Source organism: Doryrhamphus excisus, chromosome 7 (assembly GCF_030265055.1).
Source record: "Doryrhamphus excisus isolate RoL2022-K1 chromosome 7, RoL_Dexc_1.0, whole genome shotgun sequence".
Lineage (NCBI taxonomy): Eukaryota > Metazoa > Chordata > Actinopteri > Syngnathiformes > Syngnathidae > Doryrhamphus > Doryrhamphus excisus.
The window spans coordinates 21,141,818-21,160,670 of NC_080472.1; the positions used below are offsets into that span (position 1 = coordinate 21,141,818).

The 18,853-nt window shown below is 44.8% G+C and overlaps 1 protein-coding gene across 4 annotated transcripts in view; it reads left to right on the top strand.

Moving 5' to 3' along the window:
• The window catches only part of anks1b (ankyrin repeat and sterile alpha motif domain containing 1B), a 104,839-nt gene that overhangs the window by 13,845 nt on the left and 72,141 nt on the right, over positions 1–18,853 (top strand). For 3 of the 4 annotated variants that reach the window (XM_058078413.1, XM_058078408.1, XM_058078409.1), the window contains exons 2-5: positions 4,695–4,775; positions 8,028–8,184; positions 14,947–15,099; positions 17,528–17,671. In XM_058078413.1, the coding sequence (XP_057934396.1) occupies positions 4,695–4,775; positions 8,028–8,184; positions 14,947–15,099; positions 17,528–17,671 (535 nt within the window). Of the gene's footprint in view, positions 1–4,694; positions 4,776–8,027; positions 8,185–14,946; positions 15,100–17,527; positions 17,672–18,094; positions 18,436–18,853 lie in introns of those variants that run through there. The other variant, XM_058078410.1, reaches the window with a different exon arrangement.

Sequence of the window (18,853 nt, forward strand, 5' to 3'; positions counted from 1 at the left end):
AGCACACCTGGAGGTGGAGCCGCTGTAATGTTTTAATTCTATTTGCTTGTCTCCCAATCATCTTCACCGCTAACTTTAATCCCAAAAACGATGGAACAATGAACTTTTTGTTGCATAAACACACCTGAAAGGGACGAAAAAACGTATTTAAAATAGCTGCTGTGATCATTTCATCTACTTTTGCTTGCTTGTTTTCCAGTTATCCTCAATGGTAGTGGTAACTTTAATCCAAAATGACGGAACAACAAACTTCTTGAAGGGATTTGGGGCATAAGCACACCTGAAGGTGACAGAAAATGTATTTAAGGTAGCCGCTGTAATGGTTTAATTCTGTTTGCTTGTCTTCCACCGCTAACTTTAATCCCAAAAACGATGGAACAATGAACTTCATTTGTTGCATAAACACACCTGGAAGGGACGAAAAAACTTATTTAAAATAGCTGCTGTGATCATTTCATCCATGTTTTCCAGTTATCCTCAATGGTAGTGGTAACTTTAATCCAAAATGATGGAACAACGAACTTCTTGAAGGGATTTGGGGCATAAGCACACCTGAAGGTGACAGAAAATGTATTTAAGGTAGCCGCTGTAATGCTTTAATTCTGCTTGCTTGTCTCCTAATCATCCTCACCGCTAACTTTAATCCCAAAAACGACGGAACAATGAACTTCTCAAAAGGATGTGGATCACAAGGGAATGTGGAAGTGACAAGAACCGTATTTGAAGAAGCTGCTGTCATCATTTGCGTCTAATTTTGCTGATGTCTGTGTTTTCCTTTGTGGCTAAAAGCTATTTAGACTCTTTGGTTGTCATGGCGACCTCGCCGTAAAACACGCTGTCACTCTTGGTGATGATGTGATGAGATGCGTGGCCACAGAGCTCCACATCGGAAAGGCGGAAAGCGGCGTGTTCGTCGGAGAGATGAGACGTCGCCGTGTGATGTGTGAGCTAGCAGGAATTAACTAGCTGGCTAGCTAGCGCTCGGTAACGCCATCAAAACAAAGAGACGGCATGACAGTGAACGCCTCTCGTGCATGGAAGCAGGGAGCCAACCTTTGACCCACACTGGACAATATAGCATAAACAGATGCTAGTGATTGACCCGACGGCCATGTGATCGATGGTTAAAGTCCATCAAGAACCCCGGGGGGGGGGGGTTGTTTGTTTGTTGGGATTATCTAGATCATTCCATAGGTTAGCTATACGCTACATTGGTGTGACCTACTGAGTTGACTGACCCCAGAATGGGTGTGTTAGCATAGCATCTACTGTACGGAGTTGGAAGGACAAGCTGCATTCACAGACAGGCCCATTAGGATGTGTTGTTTAGTTCAAAAATGCATCTGTGGTGGTCCAAATGTATCTGTGGCGGTCCAAATGTATCTGTGGCGGGCCGCTACAAATAAATGGCAGATAACTCTTGCCTTATATATAGGATCTTTGACTCGTGTGTTTGCATTACATCCTTAAAAACAGCAACTCTTGCCTTATATAGGATCTTTGACTCCATCCACTGTACAGAGTTGGAAGGACATGCTGCATTCACAGACAGGCCCATTAGGATGTGTTTAGGGCAAAAATGCATCTGTGGCGGTCCAAATGCATCTGTGGCGGTCCAAATGTATCTGTGGCGGTCCAAATGTACGTATCTGTGGCGGTCCAAATGTACGTATCTGTGGTGGTCCAAATGTACGTATCTGTGGTGGTCTAAATGTACGTATCTGTGGTGGTCCAAATGTATCTGTGGTGGTCCAAATGTATCTGTGGCGGGCCGCTACAAATAAATGGCAGATAACTCTTGCCTTATATATAGGATCTTTGACTCATGTTTTTTTGCATTACATCCTTAAAAAGAGCAACTCTTGCCTTATATAGGATCTTTGACTCCATCTACTGTACGGAGTTGGAAGGACATGCTGCATTCACAGACAGGCCCATTAGGATGTGTTTAGGGCAAAAATGCATCTGTGGTGGTCCAAATGCATCTGTGGCGGTCCAAATGTATCTGTGGCGGTCCAAATGTACGTATCTGTGGTGGTCCAAATGTACGTATCTGTGGTGGTCTAAATGTACGTATCTGTGGTGGTCCAAATGTATCTGTGGTGGTCCAAATGTATCTGTGGCGGGCCGCTACAAATAAATGGCAGATAACTCTTGCCTTATATATAGGATCTTTGACTCATGTTTTTTTGCATTACATCCTTAAAAAGAGCAACTCTTGCCTTATATAGGATCTTTGACTCCATCTACTGTACGGAGTTGGAAGGACATGCTGCATTCACAGACCCATTAGGATGTGTTGTTTAGTGCAAAAATGAATCTGTGGCGGTCCAAATGCATCTGTGGCGGTCCAAATGTATCTGTGGCGGTCCAAATGTATCTGTGGCGGTCCAAATGTATCTGTGGCGGTCCAAATGTATCTGTGGCGGTCCAAATGTACGTATCTGTGGCGGTCCAAATGTACGTATCTGTGGTGGTCCAAATGTACGTATCTGTGGTGGTCCAAATGTATCTGTGGTGGTCCAAATGTATCTGTGGCGGGCCGCTACAAATAAATGGCAGATAACTCTTGCCTTATATATAGGATCTTTGACTCATGTTTTTTTGCATTACATCCTTAAAAAGAGCAACTCTTGCCTTATATAGGATCTTTGACTCCATCTACTGTACGGAGTTGGAAGGACATGCTGCATTCACAGACAGGCCCATTAGGATGTGTTGTTTAGTGCAAAAATGCATCTGTGGCGGTCCAAATGCATCTGTGGTGGTCCAAATGCATCTGTGGCGGTCCAAATGTATCTGTATCCTTAAAAACAGCAGATAATTCTTGCCTTATATAGGATCTTTGATTCGTGTTTTTGCTGGAAATTCTTAAACAGCAGATAACTCTTGCGTTATATAGGATCTTTGTCTTGTGTTTTTGTATTACATTTTTCAAAACAGCAGATAATTCTTGTCTTTTATAGGATCTTTGTATCGTGTTTTTGTATTACATCTTTGAAAACATCAGATAACTCTTGCCTTATATAGGATCTTTGACTTGTGTTTTTGCATTACATCCTTAAAAACAGCAGATAACTCTTGCCTTATATAGGATCTTTGACTCGTGTGTTTGCACATCCTTAAAAACAGCAACTCTTGCCTTATATAGGATCTTTGACCCGTGTGCTTGCATTACATCTTTAAAAACATCAGATAACTCTTGCCTTATACAGGATCTTTGACTTGTGTTTTTTTGCATTACATCCTTAAAAACAGCAACTCTTGCCTTATATAGGATCTTTGACTCCATCTACTGTACGGAGTTGGAAGGACAAGCTGCATTCACAGACAGGCCCATTAGGAAGTGTTTAGAGCAAAAATGCATCTGTTGTGGTCCAAATGTATCTGTGGCGGGCCGCCGCAAATAAATGAGGAAAAATAGAGAGTATCATGTCAGTAAGGTAAACAAACTCAGCCGTCGCCATCCTATCCTATTAGCTTAGCTTGTTATCCCATCAGCGTTAGCCTGAAAAATTAATTTCACTCACCGTGCACACACACACACACACACACACACGGGATAAACTGGGATAAAGGAGAATATTCATGCCCCAAAGCATGATGGGAATTGAAAGTTGGAGCTTCAACATCAAACGACAGAGTTGATACTTCCTGTGTGTGTGTGTGTGTGCGCACGTGTGTGTGTGTGTTGCCACCTCGCAGGTCAAAATGACAGCGATGTTAATCCGCACTGCGGGCACACAACAGGAAATGAAGCAAGCCCACTTCCTGTCCTGATAGCAGCATATTGCGGCTTCTTTCTTGTTTTTTTATTTTGAAATCCTGCCAGCATCCTCCCTTCTTTTGGAGAATCACTGTTTCACCCCCCCCCCCCCCCCCTTTTGACCTCCTATACATAAGACCTCCTACACGGCCGTGTTGACCCCTAAGGAGGTCGGCATGGTGGTCCCGCCCCTAAAGGTGTTTATGTTTGTGTGGGCTGTTTTTATTGCGCAACGACTCAATGACTGCTGTGTTTTGGCATCAGGGCAGGTCATACTGTATGGGGGGGGGTGGCCCTGTATGTGTGTGGATCAATGGATCAGTGTTCCAATGGGTTGGAGGTGAAGAAAAGCCGCCCTATTGGCAAAATGGCGGAATGATGTCATCGGCAAACGGCCACGGTGCATTTGCAAAAATACATAAAAACGATGAAAAGCATAACAAATAGGCTTGGGGGGGGGGGGGGCATGGCAGGACCGTTGATTTAAAAAAGCATCAATGTAAGTTGAGTCCTTCCTGCAACATCTTCTTCTTCCCCGGTTTACCAGGTACTGTGATGCTCCCCTCGCCATGTTGCATTTGTTCAGAAATGAGTGCAACTGCACTTTGATGTTGGGCGCCATTGCATGTTGGCTGGTTGCCCCCCCCCCCCCCCCCCCCCCCCCCCCCACACACACACACCCACTAGGGGGTGGGGACCAGCTCACCTGGTCTGGATGCTGCCCTCTGACCTCACGGGGTCATGACGCCGATGCTAACCGACTGGAATTTGCGCTGCTTTGCTCCAGACGAGCGGTGGCGCGGTGGATCAGTGGAGTCGTGGCCTGCGATTGAGAGTTTTATGAGCGTGCTTTTCTGCTGACTCAGCACAAGATGAAGCTACACGGAGTGTCGGCTAACGTTCCTCATGATGTTTTTGTGTCTGGCAGCATGTGGAAGGGCCTCAACGTCAACTGCACAGACAGCTCAGGATACACGCCGCTGCACCACGCCGCCCTCAACGGACACAGGTAACACGCAGCCCTCTACAGCCGCGTGTGTGTGTGTGTGTGTGTGTGTGTGTGTGTGTGTGTGGCGGCTATGAGTGACGTGTCGAAACTTAAGCTGGAACAATTAGTCACGCTTCTGTAACTGCACCGCATGATTGATAGCGACCAAACATGAGAACCACGGCCACATTCTCCTCCCAATGCAATAACAATACACTCAACCACCAATCAGAGCACAAAACAGCAGATAACTCTTGCTTTATATAGGATCTTTGGCTCGTTTTTGCATGATATCCATAAAAACAGCAGATAACTCTTGCCTTATATAGGATCTTTGGCTCATTTTTGCATTACATCTTTAAAAACAGCAGATAATTCTTGCCTTATATAGGATCTTTGACTCGTGTTTTTGCATTACATCATTAAAAACAGCAACTCTTGCTTTATATAGGATCTTTGACTCGTGTTTTTGCATTACATCCTTAAAAACAACAGGTAACGCTTGCCTTATATAGGATCTTTGACTCATGTTTTTGTATTACATCCTGAAAAACAGCAGATAACTCTTGCCTTATATAGGATCTTTGTCTCGTGTTTTTGTATTACATCCTGAAAAACAGCAGATAACTCTTACCTTATATATGATCTTTGACTCGTGTTTTTGCATTACATCTTTAAAAACAGCAGATAACTCTTGCCTTATATAGGATCTTTGACTTGTGTTTTTGTATTACATCCTGAAAAACAGCAGATAACTCTTGCCTTATATAGGATCTTTGACTCGTAATTTTGTATTACATCCTTAAAAACAGCAGATAACTCTTGCCTTATGTAGCATCTTTGACTCGTGTTTTTGCATTACATCATTAAAAACAGCAACTCTTGCTTTTATATAGGATCTTTGACTCATGTTTTTGCATTACATCCTTAAAAACAGCAACTCTTGCTTTATATAGGATCTTTGACTCGTGTTTTTGCATTACATCCTTAGAAACAACAGGTAACTCTTGCCTTATATAGGATCTTTGACTCATGTTTTTGTATTACACCCTTAAAAACAGCAACTCTTGCCTTATATAGGATCTTTGACTCGTGTTTTTGTATTACATCCTTAAAAACAGCAGATAACTCTTGCCTTATATAGGATCTTTGGCTCATGTTTTTGTATTACATCCTTAAAAACAGCAACTCTTGCCTCATATAGGATCTTTGACTCGTGTTTTTGCTGCAAATCCTTAAACGGCAGAGAATTCTTCTCAAATAGAGCATCTTTGACTGTGGTTTGTGCAGTAGATCAATTAAATTAGTGCAGAGAAACCTGCCTGGAAAAAAGCAAAAGGCCCAGCACCCTCTGCCTTTGAGTCAATAAATGGCCTTGAATGCCCCGGACATAAAGGATCAGGATGCGTTTTGGGGGCAATTATGTGGAGAGCTGGAAACGGCCAACAAAATTCCTGAGTTTGTGTTCGTGTTTTCGTTTTGTTTTCATTTATTCCCGTCTTTCTTCGCATCTGATTATGTCGCTCCCTGGGAGAGGCTCCGTGCCTCCTCTCCCCTCGGCTTCTCCCGCTGACATTTGGAATGCAAATGCGGCGCTTCGGCTGGAGACTTCCTGATAGGAAGCGCCGACTGTTTGTCGTTAAATCACCCCCGACACTTGTTGATGATGTGACCACATCGTCTTATCTGGCCGGCCTGTGTTGGAAGCGCTAGGAGTGTCTAGTGTCTGTGATACTCGTTTTCACCACGTTAAAATGCGTCTCAGACGTTTATACCCGTTAATGGCGGCTAATTGCTTCAAAAACCTGACCTCACTATTAATAAATTGAATATTTAAGTAGTTATGGCATAGAAAACCTGTTTACCATCTTCTAAATGTTTTTTTAATATTATTAGAGCCCTCCAGACATGACATAACACCCCTATAGTCACCTTTACACTTGTATTGCCCAATATAGTAGACATAATAAGAGAAAATAAGACATACAGAACCAGTTTACAACCTTCTAAATATGCTTTTAAACATCATTAGAGCCCTCTAGACATGAAATAACACCCCTATAGTCACTTTTACATTGGTATTACCCAATATAGTAGACACAATAACATAAAATAAGACATATAAAACATACAGAACCAGTTTACAACCTTCTAAATATGCTTTTTAAACATCATTAGAGCCCCCTAGACATGAAATAACACCCCTATAGTCACTTTTACATTGGTATTACCCAATATAGTAGACACAATAAGAGAAAATAAGACATATAAAACATACAGAACCAGTTTACAACCTTCTAAATATGCTTTTTAAACATCATTAGAGCCCTCTAGACATGAAATAACACCCCTATAGTTACTTTTACATTGGTATTACTCAATATAGTAGACATAATAAGAAAAAATAAGACACATAAGACATACAGAACCAGTTTACAACCTTCTAAATATGCTTTTAAACATCATTAGAGCCCTCTAGACATGAAATAACACCCCTATAGTCACTTTTACACTGGTATTATCCAATATAGTAGACATAATAAGAGAAAATAAGACATACAGAACCAGTTTACAACCTTCTAAATATGCTTTTAAACATCATTAGAGCCCTCTAGACATGAAATAACACCCCTACAGTCACTTTTACATTGGTATTACCCAATATAGTAGACATAATAAGATAAAATAAGACATATGACATACAGAACCAAGTTACAACCTTCTAAATATGCTTTTAAACATCATTAGAGCGCTCTAGACATGAAATAACACCCCTATAGTCACTTTTACACTGGTATTATCCAATATAGTAGACATAATAAGAGAAAATAAGACATACAGAAATGGTTTACAACCTTCTAAATATGCTTTTAAACATCATTAGAGCCCTCTAGACATGAAATAACATCCCTATAGTCACTTTTACATTGGTATTACCCAATATAGTAGATATATTTTTTGATTTATTTTTTGAAAAATCGCGATATAGCGATGGAGCAATAATTGAATGAGCCCTCTAGGCATGAAATAACACCCCGATATAAGAGCCCTCCAAACATGACATAACACCCCTATAGTCACCTTTACTCTTGTATTACCCAATATAGTAGACATAATAAGATAAAATAAGACATACAGAACCAGTTTACAACCTTCTAAATGTGGTTTTAAACATCATTAGAGCCCTCCAGACATGAAATAACACCCCTATAATCGTTTACATTTTTATTACTCAATACAGTAGATATATTTTTGGTCTAATTTTTTGCCCAGGGAGGTGGTGCTGAAGCTGCTCCAGTTCGAGGCCTCCACCAACGTGGCGGACAGCAAGGGCTGCTTCCCGCTGCACCTGGCCGCCTGGCGGGGGGACGTGGACATTGTGCGCATCCTCATCCACCACGGGCCCTCGCACTGCCACGTCAACCAGCAGGTAACACCCCGTTTTTTTATTATTTCCTGTCATCGGGGATCATGCTAAGGGGGGCGTCACGTCACATTTGGTGTCATTATGTCATGACCCCCTTGACCTTTTGGGAACGAACGCTAACCAAATAGTGTGGGAGATTGTCGTAATGAGGGTGAAAGGTCACGGGAGCGCAAAAGGTAAAGTGATTGATGGCGGGCGCGTCGGTGGCAGCCAGCGTGGGATTATTGGAGGTTAGCGGACGCTATTAGTCGGCGCCAAAGCGGCTAATTGGTCCCAGTGGATCCCCGTTGACAATTGAAAGGAAGTCAACAGTCAAAGCGACACAAACGTCAACCACCACACGGTGGCGCTGTTGAGTAATATTAAGTAATGCATGTTATTATGTAAGTAGTACACCACTGGAATGCTTTCTTTCCCACCTGCAGATTTCTCCTCCTTGTCCTTTTCCGACCCCCACTTCATCCCTCCCCCCCCCCGCCCCCAAACAAGCAAATCATCCGGATAAAGGTGTAAGGCGAGACGTAATTAGGGGGCTTAGGAGGGGACGGTGCATGCATGCCATGCGTCCACTGCGCTCCTGCAAGCCAGGAAGTCCTGCCGGCTTCCAGGCCGTGTGAACGTGAGCTAAAATAACATCCCGGCTTACAGATGCTTGTCGTTTTCTTACGCGGATCCAAAGCGGGAAAGCCGATCCAGATGTCAACATTCCAGAGAAGACGGCAGGGGCGACCACCTCAGGGGAGGGGCAGGCCGACCGGCCGTATTTGTTTCCAAATTTTGGAATGAGAGTTTATAGTACGCAACATTCCGTACAGTGCAGCGTCTTGTCATATAAAGGATCTTTGATGGTTGAAGGTCATCTGTTTTTCTCTTTGCGACAAACACACCAGTCAAAGATCCTTTATATGATAAAATCATCCCGTCTCTTTGAGACAAAAATACCAGTCAAAGATCCTCTATATGACAAAAACACCAGTGAAAGATCCTTTATATGACAAAATCATCCCGTCTCTTTGAGACAAAAACACCAAAGATCCTCTATATGACAAAAACACCAGTCAAAGATCCTCTATATGACTAAATCATCCCGTATCTTTGAGACGAAAACACCAGTCAAAGATCCTCTATGTGACAAAATCATCCTGTGTCTCTTTGAGACAAAAACACCAGTCAAAGATCCTCTATATGACAAAAACACCAGTCAAAGATCCTCTATAATGACAAAATCATCCCGTCTCTTTGAGACGAAACACCAGTCAAAGATTCTTCATATGACAAAAACTCAGGTCAAAGATCCTCTATAATGACAAAATCTTCCCAGCTCTTTGAGACAAAAACACCAGTCAAAGATCCTTTATATGACAAAATCATCCCGTCTCTATGAGACAAAAACACCAGTCAAAGATCCTTTATATGGCAAAAACACCAGTCAAAGATCCTCCATATGACAAAATCATCCCGTCTCTTTGACACAAAAACACCAGTCAAAGATCATTTATATGACAAAATCATCCAGTTTTTACCGTATATAAGGAAAAGAAACCCTTGTGTCACTTCAAAGATCTTTGACTTGTGTTTTTGCAGTAGGTCCTTTGTTTTATATACATTATATACAGTAGGATTTGTTTGATATGAAGGATCTTTGACCAGCTTTTTTCGAGTAGGCGCTTGGAAATGAGATCATTTTATCATACGAAGGATCTTTGACTCATGTGCTCTCCTTTACATCCCAAAATAATCCCCCATTTTGGCAGCGGTTACCCTGGAATTGGACTGTTTTTCAGGACCTATTAGCAAACTATCAGTCAAAGATCATTTATTTGACAATGATTGTGTTTTTAAGGAGCTACTACTAACACGAGCCAAAGATCCTTTCAATGCCAAAATCATTCCGGTGAAAAGTCGTGCAGTCTTGCGTTTTGTTCGCTGATGGCGTAGGAAGTACGATGGTACGATGGCGTGCTGTTACACGCTAGCCAAGATATTGAAACATCATCGCAATGCAGATTTGGGCTTTCATCTGCTCTTATCTCTGCCGCTCTTCTGGGCGGCGGCGGCGGCGGCGGCGGCGGCGGCGGCGGCGGCGGCGGCGGTGCTCACGCTCCGTGTTCACACTCTTAATCTTCTTCCTGGCGGCTTTCTACTACCCCACCCCCCTCATCCAGGATGGAGGGCTCCTCCTTGTTCCTCAGTCTTCTTCCTTATGCTGCATTGCTTAGCCGTGCATCTTATATAATATTACACGTATGTAAACACACAAGGTAAGCATGAAACCTTGTTTACTGATGGAGTCGTCCCCAGGAGTCGTCCCACATTTTGCTCCATCAGCACTGGCAAGGTGTTCAAATGAAACACACCTGCTCCGCTTCCATGCTTGGATGCTGCATGGAAGCGTGAGTGCCAGGAAATCATCAATATGGGACCCCACCGCCAGTCCTTCCCACGGGACCGCCGTCTATTTGTGATGGCCTCATTTGCATAATTGGCCATGACGCTCATTTATGGAGGCGAGCGACAGGAAAAGCAAAACAAATAGAAGTCAACTTTCTTCTCTCGCTTCTTTTTTTCTTTTCTTGTCATGTCACAAGCAAGACGGAACCATTGGCTTCCGTTGGCTTTCGTTGGCCTGCCACAAATGAATGAATGAAGGATACACGGTGTTCGGTTTGCCCGCGACAAATATACTTGGACCGTTACAAATAAATCAATGTACCCTTCGGGTTCTCCCGCCGCAAATATCCAAATGTATGTTCAGTATGCCTGCCACAAATACACTGGGACTGCCACAAATGAATCAGTATATGCTGATTCAGCAATCAACACCATGCATGGGTTCTCCCGCCACAAATAAATGTGGACCACCACAAATAAATGAACGAATGGGAAACAATGCATGGGTTCTCCCACCACAAATAAATGTGGACCACCACAAATAAATGAACGAATGGGAAACACCATGCATGGGTTGTCCCGCCACAAATAAATGTTGACCACCACAAATAAATAAATGAATGGGAAACAACATGCACACGTTCTCCCGCCACAAATAAACGAATGGGAAACACCATGCATGGGATCTCCCACCACAAATAAATGTGGACCACCACAAATAAATGAACCAATGGGAAACACCATGCGTAGGTTCTCCCGCCACAAATAAATGTGGACCACCACAAATAAATGAACGAATGGGAAACACCATGCACGGGTTGTCCTGCCACAAATAAATGTGGACCACCACAAATAAATGAACGAATGGGAAACACCATTCATGGGTTCTCCCGCCACAAATAAATGTGGACCACCACAAATAAATGAACGAATGGGAAACACCATGCATGGGTTGTCCCGCCACAAATAAATGTGGACCACCACAAATAAATGAACGAATGGGAAACACCATGCATGGGTTCTCCCGCCACAAATAAATGTGGACCACCACAAATAAATAAACGAATGGGAAACACCATGCACGGGTTCTCCCGCCACAGATAAATGTGGACCACCACAAATAAATGAACGAATGGGAAACAACATGCACACGTTCTCCCGCCACAAATAAATAAACAAATGGGAAACACCATGCATGGGTTCTCCCGCCACAAATAAATGTAGGACCACCACAAATAAATGATGAATGGGAAACACCATGCACGGGATCTCCCGCCACAAATAAATGATGAATGGGAAACACCATGCACGGGTTCTCCCGCCACAGATAAATGTGGATGACCACAAATAAATGAACGAATGGGAAACACCATGCACGGGTTGTCCTGCCACAAATAAATGTGGACCACCACAAATAAATGAACGAATGGGAAACACCATTCATGGGTTCTCCCGCCACAAATAAATGTGGACCACCACAAATAAATGAACGAATGGGAAACACCATGCATGGGTTGTCCCGCCACAAATAAATGTGGACCACCACAAATAAATGAACGAATGGGAAACACCATGCATGGGTGGTACCGCCACAAATAAATGTGGACCACCACAAATAAATGAACGAATGGGAAACACCATGCATGGGTTCTCCCGCCACAAATAAATGTGGACCACCACAAATAAATGAACGAATGGGAAACACCATGCACTGGTCATCCCGCCACAAATAAATGTGGACCACCACAAATAAATGAACGAATGGGAAACACCATGCACGGGTTGTCCTGCCACAAATAAATGTGGACCACCACAAATAAATGAATGAATGGGAAACACCATGCATGGGTTCTCCCGCCACAAATAAATGAACAAATGGGAAACACCATGCACAGGTTCTCCCGCCACAAATAAATGTGGACCACCACAAATAAATGAACGAATGTGAAACACCATGCAGTGGTCATCCCGCCACAAATAAATGTGGACCACCACAATTAAATGAACGAATGGGAAACACCATGCATGGGTTCTCCCGCCACAAATAAATGTGGCCCACCACAAATAAATGAACGAATGGGAAACACTAAATTTGGACTGCCACAGATACATTTGAGTAGACTGTACTGCACTGTCCTGTACTAGCCACAGCCAATGCATCAGCGTCACATGACATGTATGTTGACGTGTGATCAGTAGCAGGCCGCAGCAATCAGGCACAAAGCGCTGAGACGCTCGGCGCTATCGGAAAGCTGTCGACGTGAGCGTAATGGAAATAAATCTCCGGCCCCCGAGAAGACGGGAGGGGGGGCATCTTCCTTTCTCCGGTCACTCCTCCCGCCTCCCGCCACAGCTCGACATGCATTCCGTTGCCATGACGTCGCCCGGCTGTCATGACAACACACATGTTCTCATCTCCGCTTCCATCCACGCTCCGAGCCGCAATATGCTAACTTTCCCCACAGGGGGCGGGGCCTGCGGTCGAGCCAATCGGAGGACTACTTCCTCTTTCCTGCTTCTCTTTAAGTTCCATGCTTTGGATGTGGAACTGGGCCGTCTTAAGGCGGATCAGGAAGTTGTTTTAATTCTTAATCTGTACTTTTACATAAACCCAATGAGGCCTGCCAAAGCTTCTTCTGTTTCCTTCGTCTTTGTGTTTATTTTGCATAACAGGAACACTTTTACTTCCTGGTGCCTGCAGGGGTGTTTATTTTTAAAGGACTGCAGCATTACTCCTTCCCGACCGCTTCCCCCATCGGAATATCTCCAGAAATAAGCATTTCTTACATTTCCCACGTGATCCGGGACTGTGGCGCACTTGATGCTAATGCGCCGTGGTTATTTGCTAGACGTACAGCGCATCCGTGATGGCTTCTTGTAACACGCCACTCGTCCAATGGGTTTGCATCGCGTCTGTGATGGATGACGCTGGCGTTCGCTTCATTACGCCGTTTCTCACGGGTCGGGACACAGCCGCGCCGCGCCGTGGCGTACGCACGGCGGGAGTTATTAAAGCTATCATAACCGGCAGGTGCGTCCATAAAGGCTGATGAATGTGGAACCGAGCGTGTGATGACTGTGGAGGCCCTGGAAGCTTCCACGCTGGAGGGAAGGGGTGGAAAATGTCTCCAGGGCTCATGGCCATTTAAGAAAAGACTAAAACTGAAAGAAAACTAAATATAGCTAAATATCAAAATAACTTTAATCCAAAGTGACGGAACATTGAACATATCCCCCCATGGAAGTTTGGAGACACTCCTTCATTCATTGGGATGGGAAAGTGTCTCCAAACTTTTGACTGGCATGAACATTTAATTTCACATAGTTGTTGGGGCCTTGGGACCTTTGGGCCCTTGGGGCCTTGGGACCTTTGGGGCCTTGGGACCTTTGGGGCCCTTGGGGCATTGGGACCTTGGAGCCTTGGGACCTTTGGGACCTTTGGGGCCAGTGGGGGCCTTGGGACCTTTGGAGCCTTGGGGCCCTTGGGACCTTTGGGGCCAGTGGGGGCCTTGGGACCTTTGGGGCCTTTGGGGGGACCTTTGGGGCCCTTTGGGGGGACCTTTGGGGCCCTTTGGGGGGCCTTGGGACCTTTTGGGGGACCTTTGGGGTCCTTTGGAGGACCTTTGGGGGACCTTTGGGGTCCTTTGGGGGACCTTTGGGGTCCTTTGGGGGACCTTTGGGGGTCCTTTGGGGTCCTTTGGGGGACCTTTGGGGGACCTTTGGGGGACCTTTGGGGTCCTTTGGGGGACCATTGGGGTCCTTTGGGGGACCTTTGGGTCCTTTGGGGGGCCCTTGGGGACCTTTGGGGCCTTGGGACCTTTGGGGGCCTTGGGGACCTTTGGGGGCCTTGGGACCTTTGGGGGCCTTGGGACCTTTGGGGCCCTTGGGGACCTTTGGGGCCCTTGGGGGCCTTGGGTCTACTACACATTTACAGTACCAGCCAAAAGTTTGGAGACACTCCAATATTCATTTGGATGGGAAAGTGTCTCCAAACTTTTGACTGGCATGAACATTTAATTCCACCTTGGGGCCTTGGTCATTTGCTTGGGGACCCCTGGCACCCAATACAGATGATCCATTTTTTTAAGCACATACTGTCATACGGTTCAATCCCCATCATCTTGGCCCCCGGGGGGACAGCAGCAATGTTGGGGCTCTGAGCCTGGTTTGAAATATCACATCTTGCTGTGTGGATCAATTAGGAATCTAACCGCTAATCCACACTAAGCCAAACATCGTTTCTCTGCCTTGTTTCACACATTCAACTTGAATGGGAAACCTTTCTTCCCTTTTATCTAAATCCGTTCACCTCCATTTGCCCTCCTCTCTCTCTCTCTCTCTTCCTCTCTCTCCACCTCTCTTCTTCTTTAATAGAACCATGAGAGGGAGACGGCGCTTCACTGTGCTGCCCAGTACGGACACTCCGAGGTGGTGTCAGTCTTGCTGCAGGAGCTGACCGACCCCACCATGAGGAACAGCCGGCAGGAGACACCCCTCGACCTGGCGGCGCTGTACGGACGCCTGCAGGTAGACTCCACCTGAGGGCTGGATTTGTTCTCCAGGAATACCATGACATGACTACTAGTACATGACTACTACCAGGAATACCAGTACATGACTACTACCAGGAAAACCATGACATGACTACTAGCACATGACTACTACCAGGAATACCATGACATGACTACTAGTACATGACTACTACCAGGAATACCATGACATGACTACTAGTACATGACTACTACCAGGAATACCATGACATGACTACTAGTACATGACTACTACCAGGAATACCATGACATGACTAACTAGTACATGACTACTACCAGGAATACCATGACATGACTACTACCAGGAATACCATGTCATGACTACTACCAGGAATACCATGACACGTCTTCTAGTACATGACTACTACCAGGAATACCATGACATGACTACTAATACATGACTACTACCAGGAATACCAGGACATGACTAATAGTACATGACTACTACCAGGAATACCAGGACATGACTACTACCAGGAATACCACGACTTGACTACTAGTACATGACTACTACCAGGAATACCATGACATGACTACTACCAGGAATACCATGACATGACTACTAGTACATGACTACTACCAGGAATACCATGACATGACTACTACCAGTAATACCATGACATGACTACTAGTACATGACTACTACCAGGAATACCATGACATGACTACTAGTACATGACTACTACCAGGAATACCATGATGACTACTACCAGGAAAACCATGACATGACTACTACCAGGAATACCATGACATGACTACTAGTACATGACTACTACCAGGAATACCATGACATGAATACTAGTACACGACTACTACCAGGAATACCATGACATGAATACTAGTACACGACTACTACCAGGAATACCATGACATGACTACTAGTACATGACTACTACCAGGAATACCACGACATGACTACTAGTACATGACTACTACCAGGAATACCATGACTTGACTACTACCAGGAATACCATGACATGACTACTACCAAGAATACCATGACATGACTACTACCAGGAATACCATGACATGACTACTAGTACATGACTACTACCAGGAATACCATGACATGACTACTAGTACATGACTACTACCAGGAATACCACGACATGACTACTAGTACATGACTACTACCAGGAATACCATGACTTGACTACTACCAGGAATACCATGACTTGACTACTACCAGGAATACCATGACATGACTACTACCAGGAATACCATGACATGACTACTACCAGGAATACCATGGCATGACTACTACCAGGAATACCATGACATGACTACTAGTACATGACTACTACCAGGAATACCATGACATGACTGCGAGTACATGACTACTACCAGGAATACCATGACATGACTACTAGTACACGACTACTACCAGGAATACCATGACATGACTACTAGTACACGACTACTACCAGGAATACCATGATATGACGGCTACCAGGAATACCATGACATGACTACTAGTACATGACTACTACCAGGAATACCATGATGACTACTACCAGGAAAACCATGATGACTACTACCAGGAAAACCATGACATGACTACTACCAGGAATACCATGACATGACTACTAGTACATGACTACTACCAGGAATACCATGACATGACTACTACTACATGACTACCACCAGGAGAACCAGAGTATAGAGGGGGAGGAACCACCTGCTGTAGCCCAGCAAGGTGCACTGTATTCGGGCACACGCTCCAAGCAGCCGGTGTGCCGCTATGGAGGTCTCTGGCAAACCTATGTCAGTTGGCTGATGATAATGAGGGTATTTTCTGTTTTTTTCTAATTATGACGTATGAAGTATGACGTCATAATTCCCTCATATCGGCCCGTTAACGATGGTGCACCCCTCCTGTTTATCCAAAGGCTTCTACTGAGGTCGTCCTTGGCCTGCCCCCCCCCCCCCCCCCACACACATATCTAGATGCATATCTGCACAAATGCTGCAGCCAAAAAAAGCAAACCGTTCCCCTCTGTTGTCGGGAAAACGACAAAAGGAGCCGATGTCGGAATGCTTGCACACTCCTACTCCTACTCCTCGGAGGTAGTTGCAGTCAGCCGCACGTGCTCGCAGGAGTGGCGATGAATAATGGATGACAGGAGGATGAATGGACTCCTCGTGTGAGCGGGAGGGAACGACGAGGAGGGCAAAAGTTGAACGCACACGTGTGTACAGTGTGTAGAATTACGTGTGTGTGCGTGAAAGCGTTTCGGAATACACGTTAGCATACGTGTCGTACACGTAGCCCCCGGGTTTGATCACATCACGTACGCTCAATCAATGACTTGCTAAGTCTGTTGTTTTGTTTTGTTTGATGGCGGCCATGTTGTTAATTTGCATCGATTCTCACCTATCCCCACCCCCACCCCCCACCCGCACAGGTGGTGTGCATGTTGGTGAGCGCGCACCCCAACCTCATGGGCGTGCACGGGCGGCGACACACCCCCCTGCACTTGGCCGCTCGAAACGGGCACCGCAGCACCGCGGCCACCCTGCTGGAGGCCGGCATGGACGTCAACTGTCTGGTAATATCATACATCATAATCATACATATATGTACATTTACTACATGTATCATATATTAAGTGTGTACAAGTACTGCATATTCATAATAATACTGATCATTATTATTATTATGATGTCTGTATGTGTAACACTTACAGTAAAGATAATAACAACTCTGTCATGCCAGGTGCTGATGATGATGTAAGCGGCCCCCTGAGGTGCACTGTGTAAAATGTCGAGTGTGTGTGTGTATGTGAGGGGGGGGGGGTGAGTGTGTGTGTGTGTTGGGGGGGGGGGTCAGTAATTGGAGTCAAGCCATAAAGGTGCGCTTGAGTGTGCATGAATAATTGATGGAAGCAGCAGAGTCACTTTCTCTCTCCCCTCGCTCTGTGCATGTTAATGAGGGGGAAGCCTTCTTGGGGGGGGACGGGGGCGGGGGGCACCCACCTCGGTATACACACACTTCCTCCTAATGAACTCAGCAGTTACTGAAGCATCAAAAAAAAAAGAGGCCAAATAGCAAAAAGTCATTTCAATTCCCGGAAACTGTCCGAAAGAGACTTCCTGGTGTCATCCGGCTGCGTGGTCGCCATGGGAACGGCAGAGGAAAGGGTCGAGGTTCACAGGGTAAAAAGGGGTGTGTGCCAAAAAAAAAAAAAAAAAGAAGGGGTGGCTCGCTTCCTCTGCTTCCCTTCCAATGCTAAAATCTTTACGTGGCTTCAAAGCGCTCCACTTGGTTGTGGGATTTCAATCCGAGCGAGACCTCCTCCTCGTCACAAATGAAGTAAGTTTGTTATTGTTGTGTCTTGTTAAGGTAGCCACACTTGATTGGATTGGATTCAAATGGTCATTTTAATGCCCCCCACCCCCATCATCATCACTTACACTTTGTGCTGGGAGAACTGGGTGGGCGCCAGACGCACTGCTGCTGGCTGGCAACCGCGGCATAGAAAAAATGCTCCTGACGGCCAAGATGGCTACGAAGGTTCATTGGAAGCAGGGGAGGGGAGACGTCATTATGTACAACAGTTTTTTTTTTATTGCCCCGCGGCACGTTGTAAAAATATTTTTTCAAAAGAAAAATAAAAAAAAAGGGTGAAATTGGACAAGAATTATGTAACAGTGTTGAGAGAAATAGTTTTATATTTTTATTTTATTTATTTTTTTCATTATTTATTTTTAAATAAATATTAATATAAAAC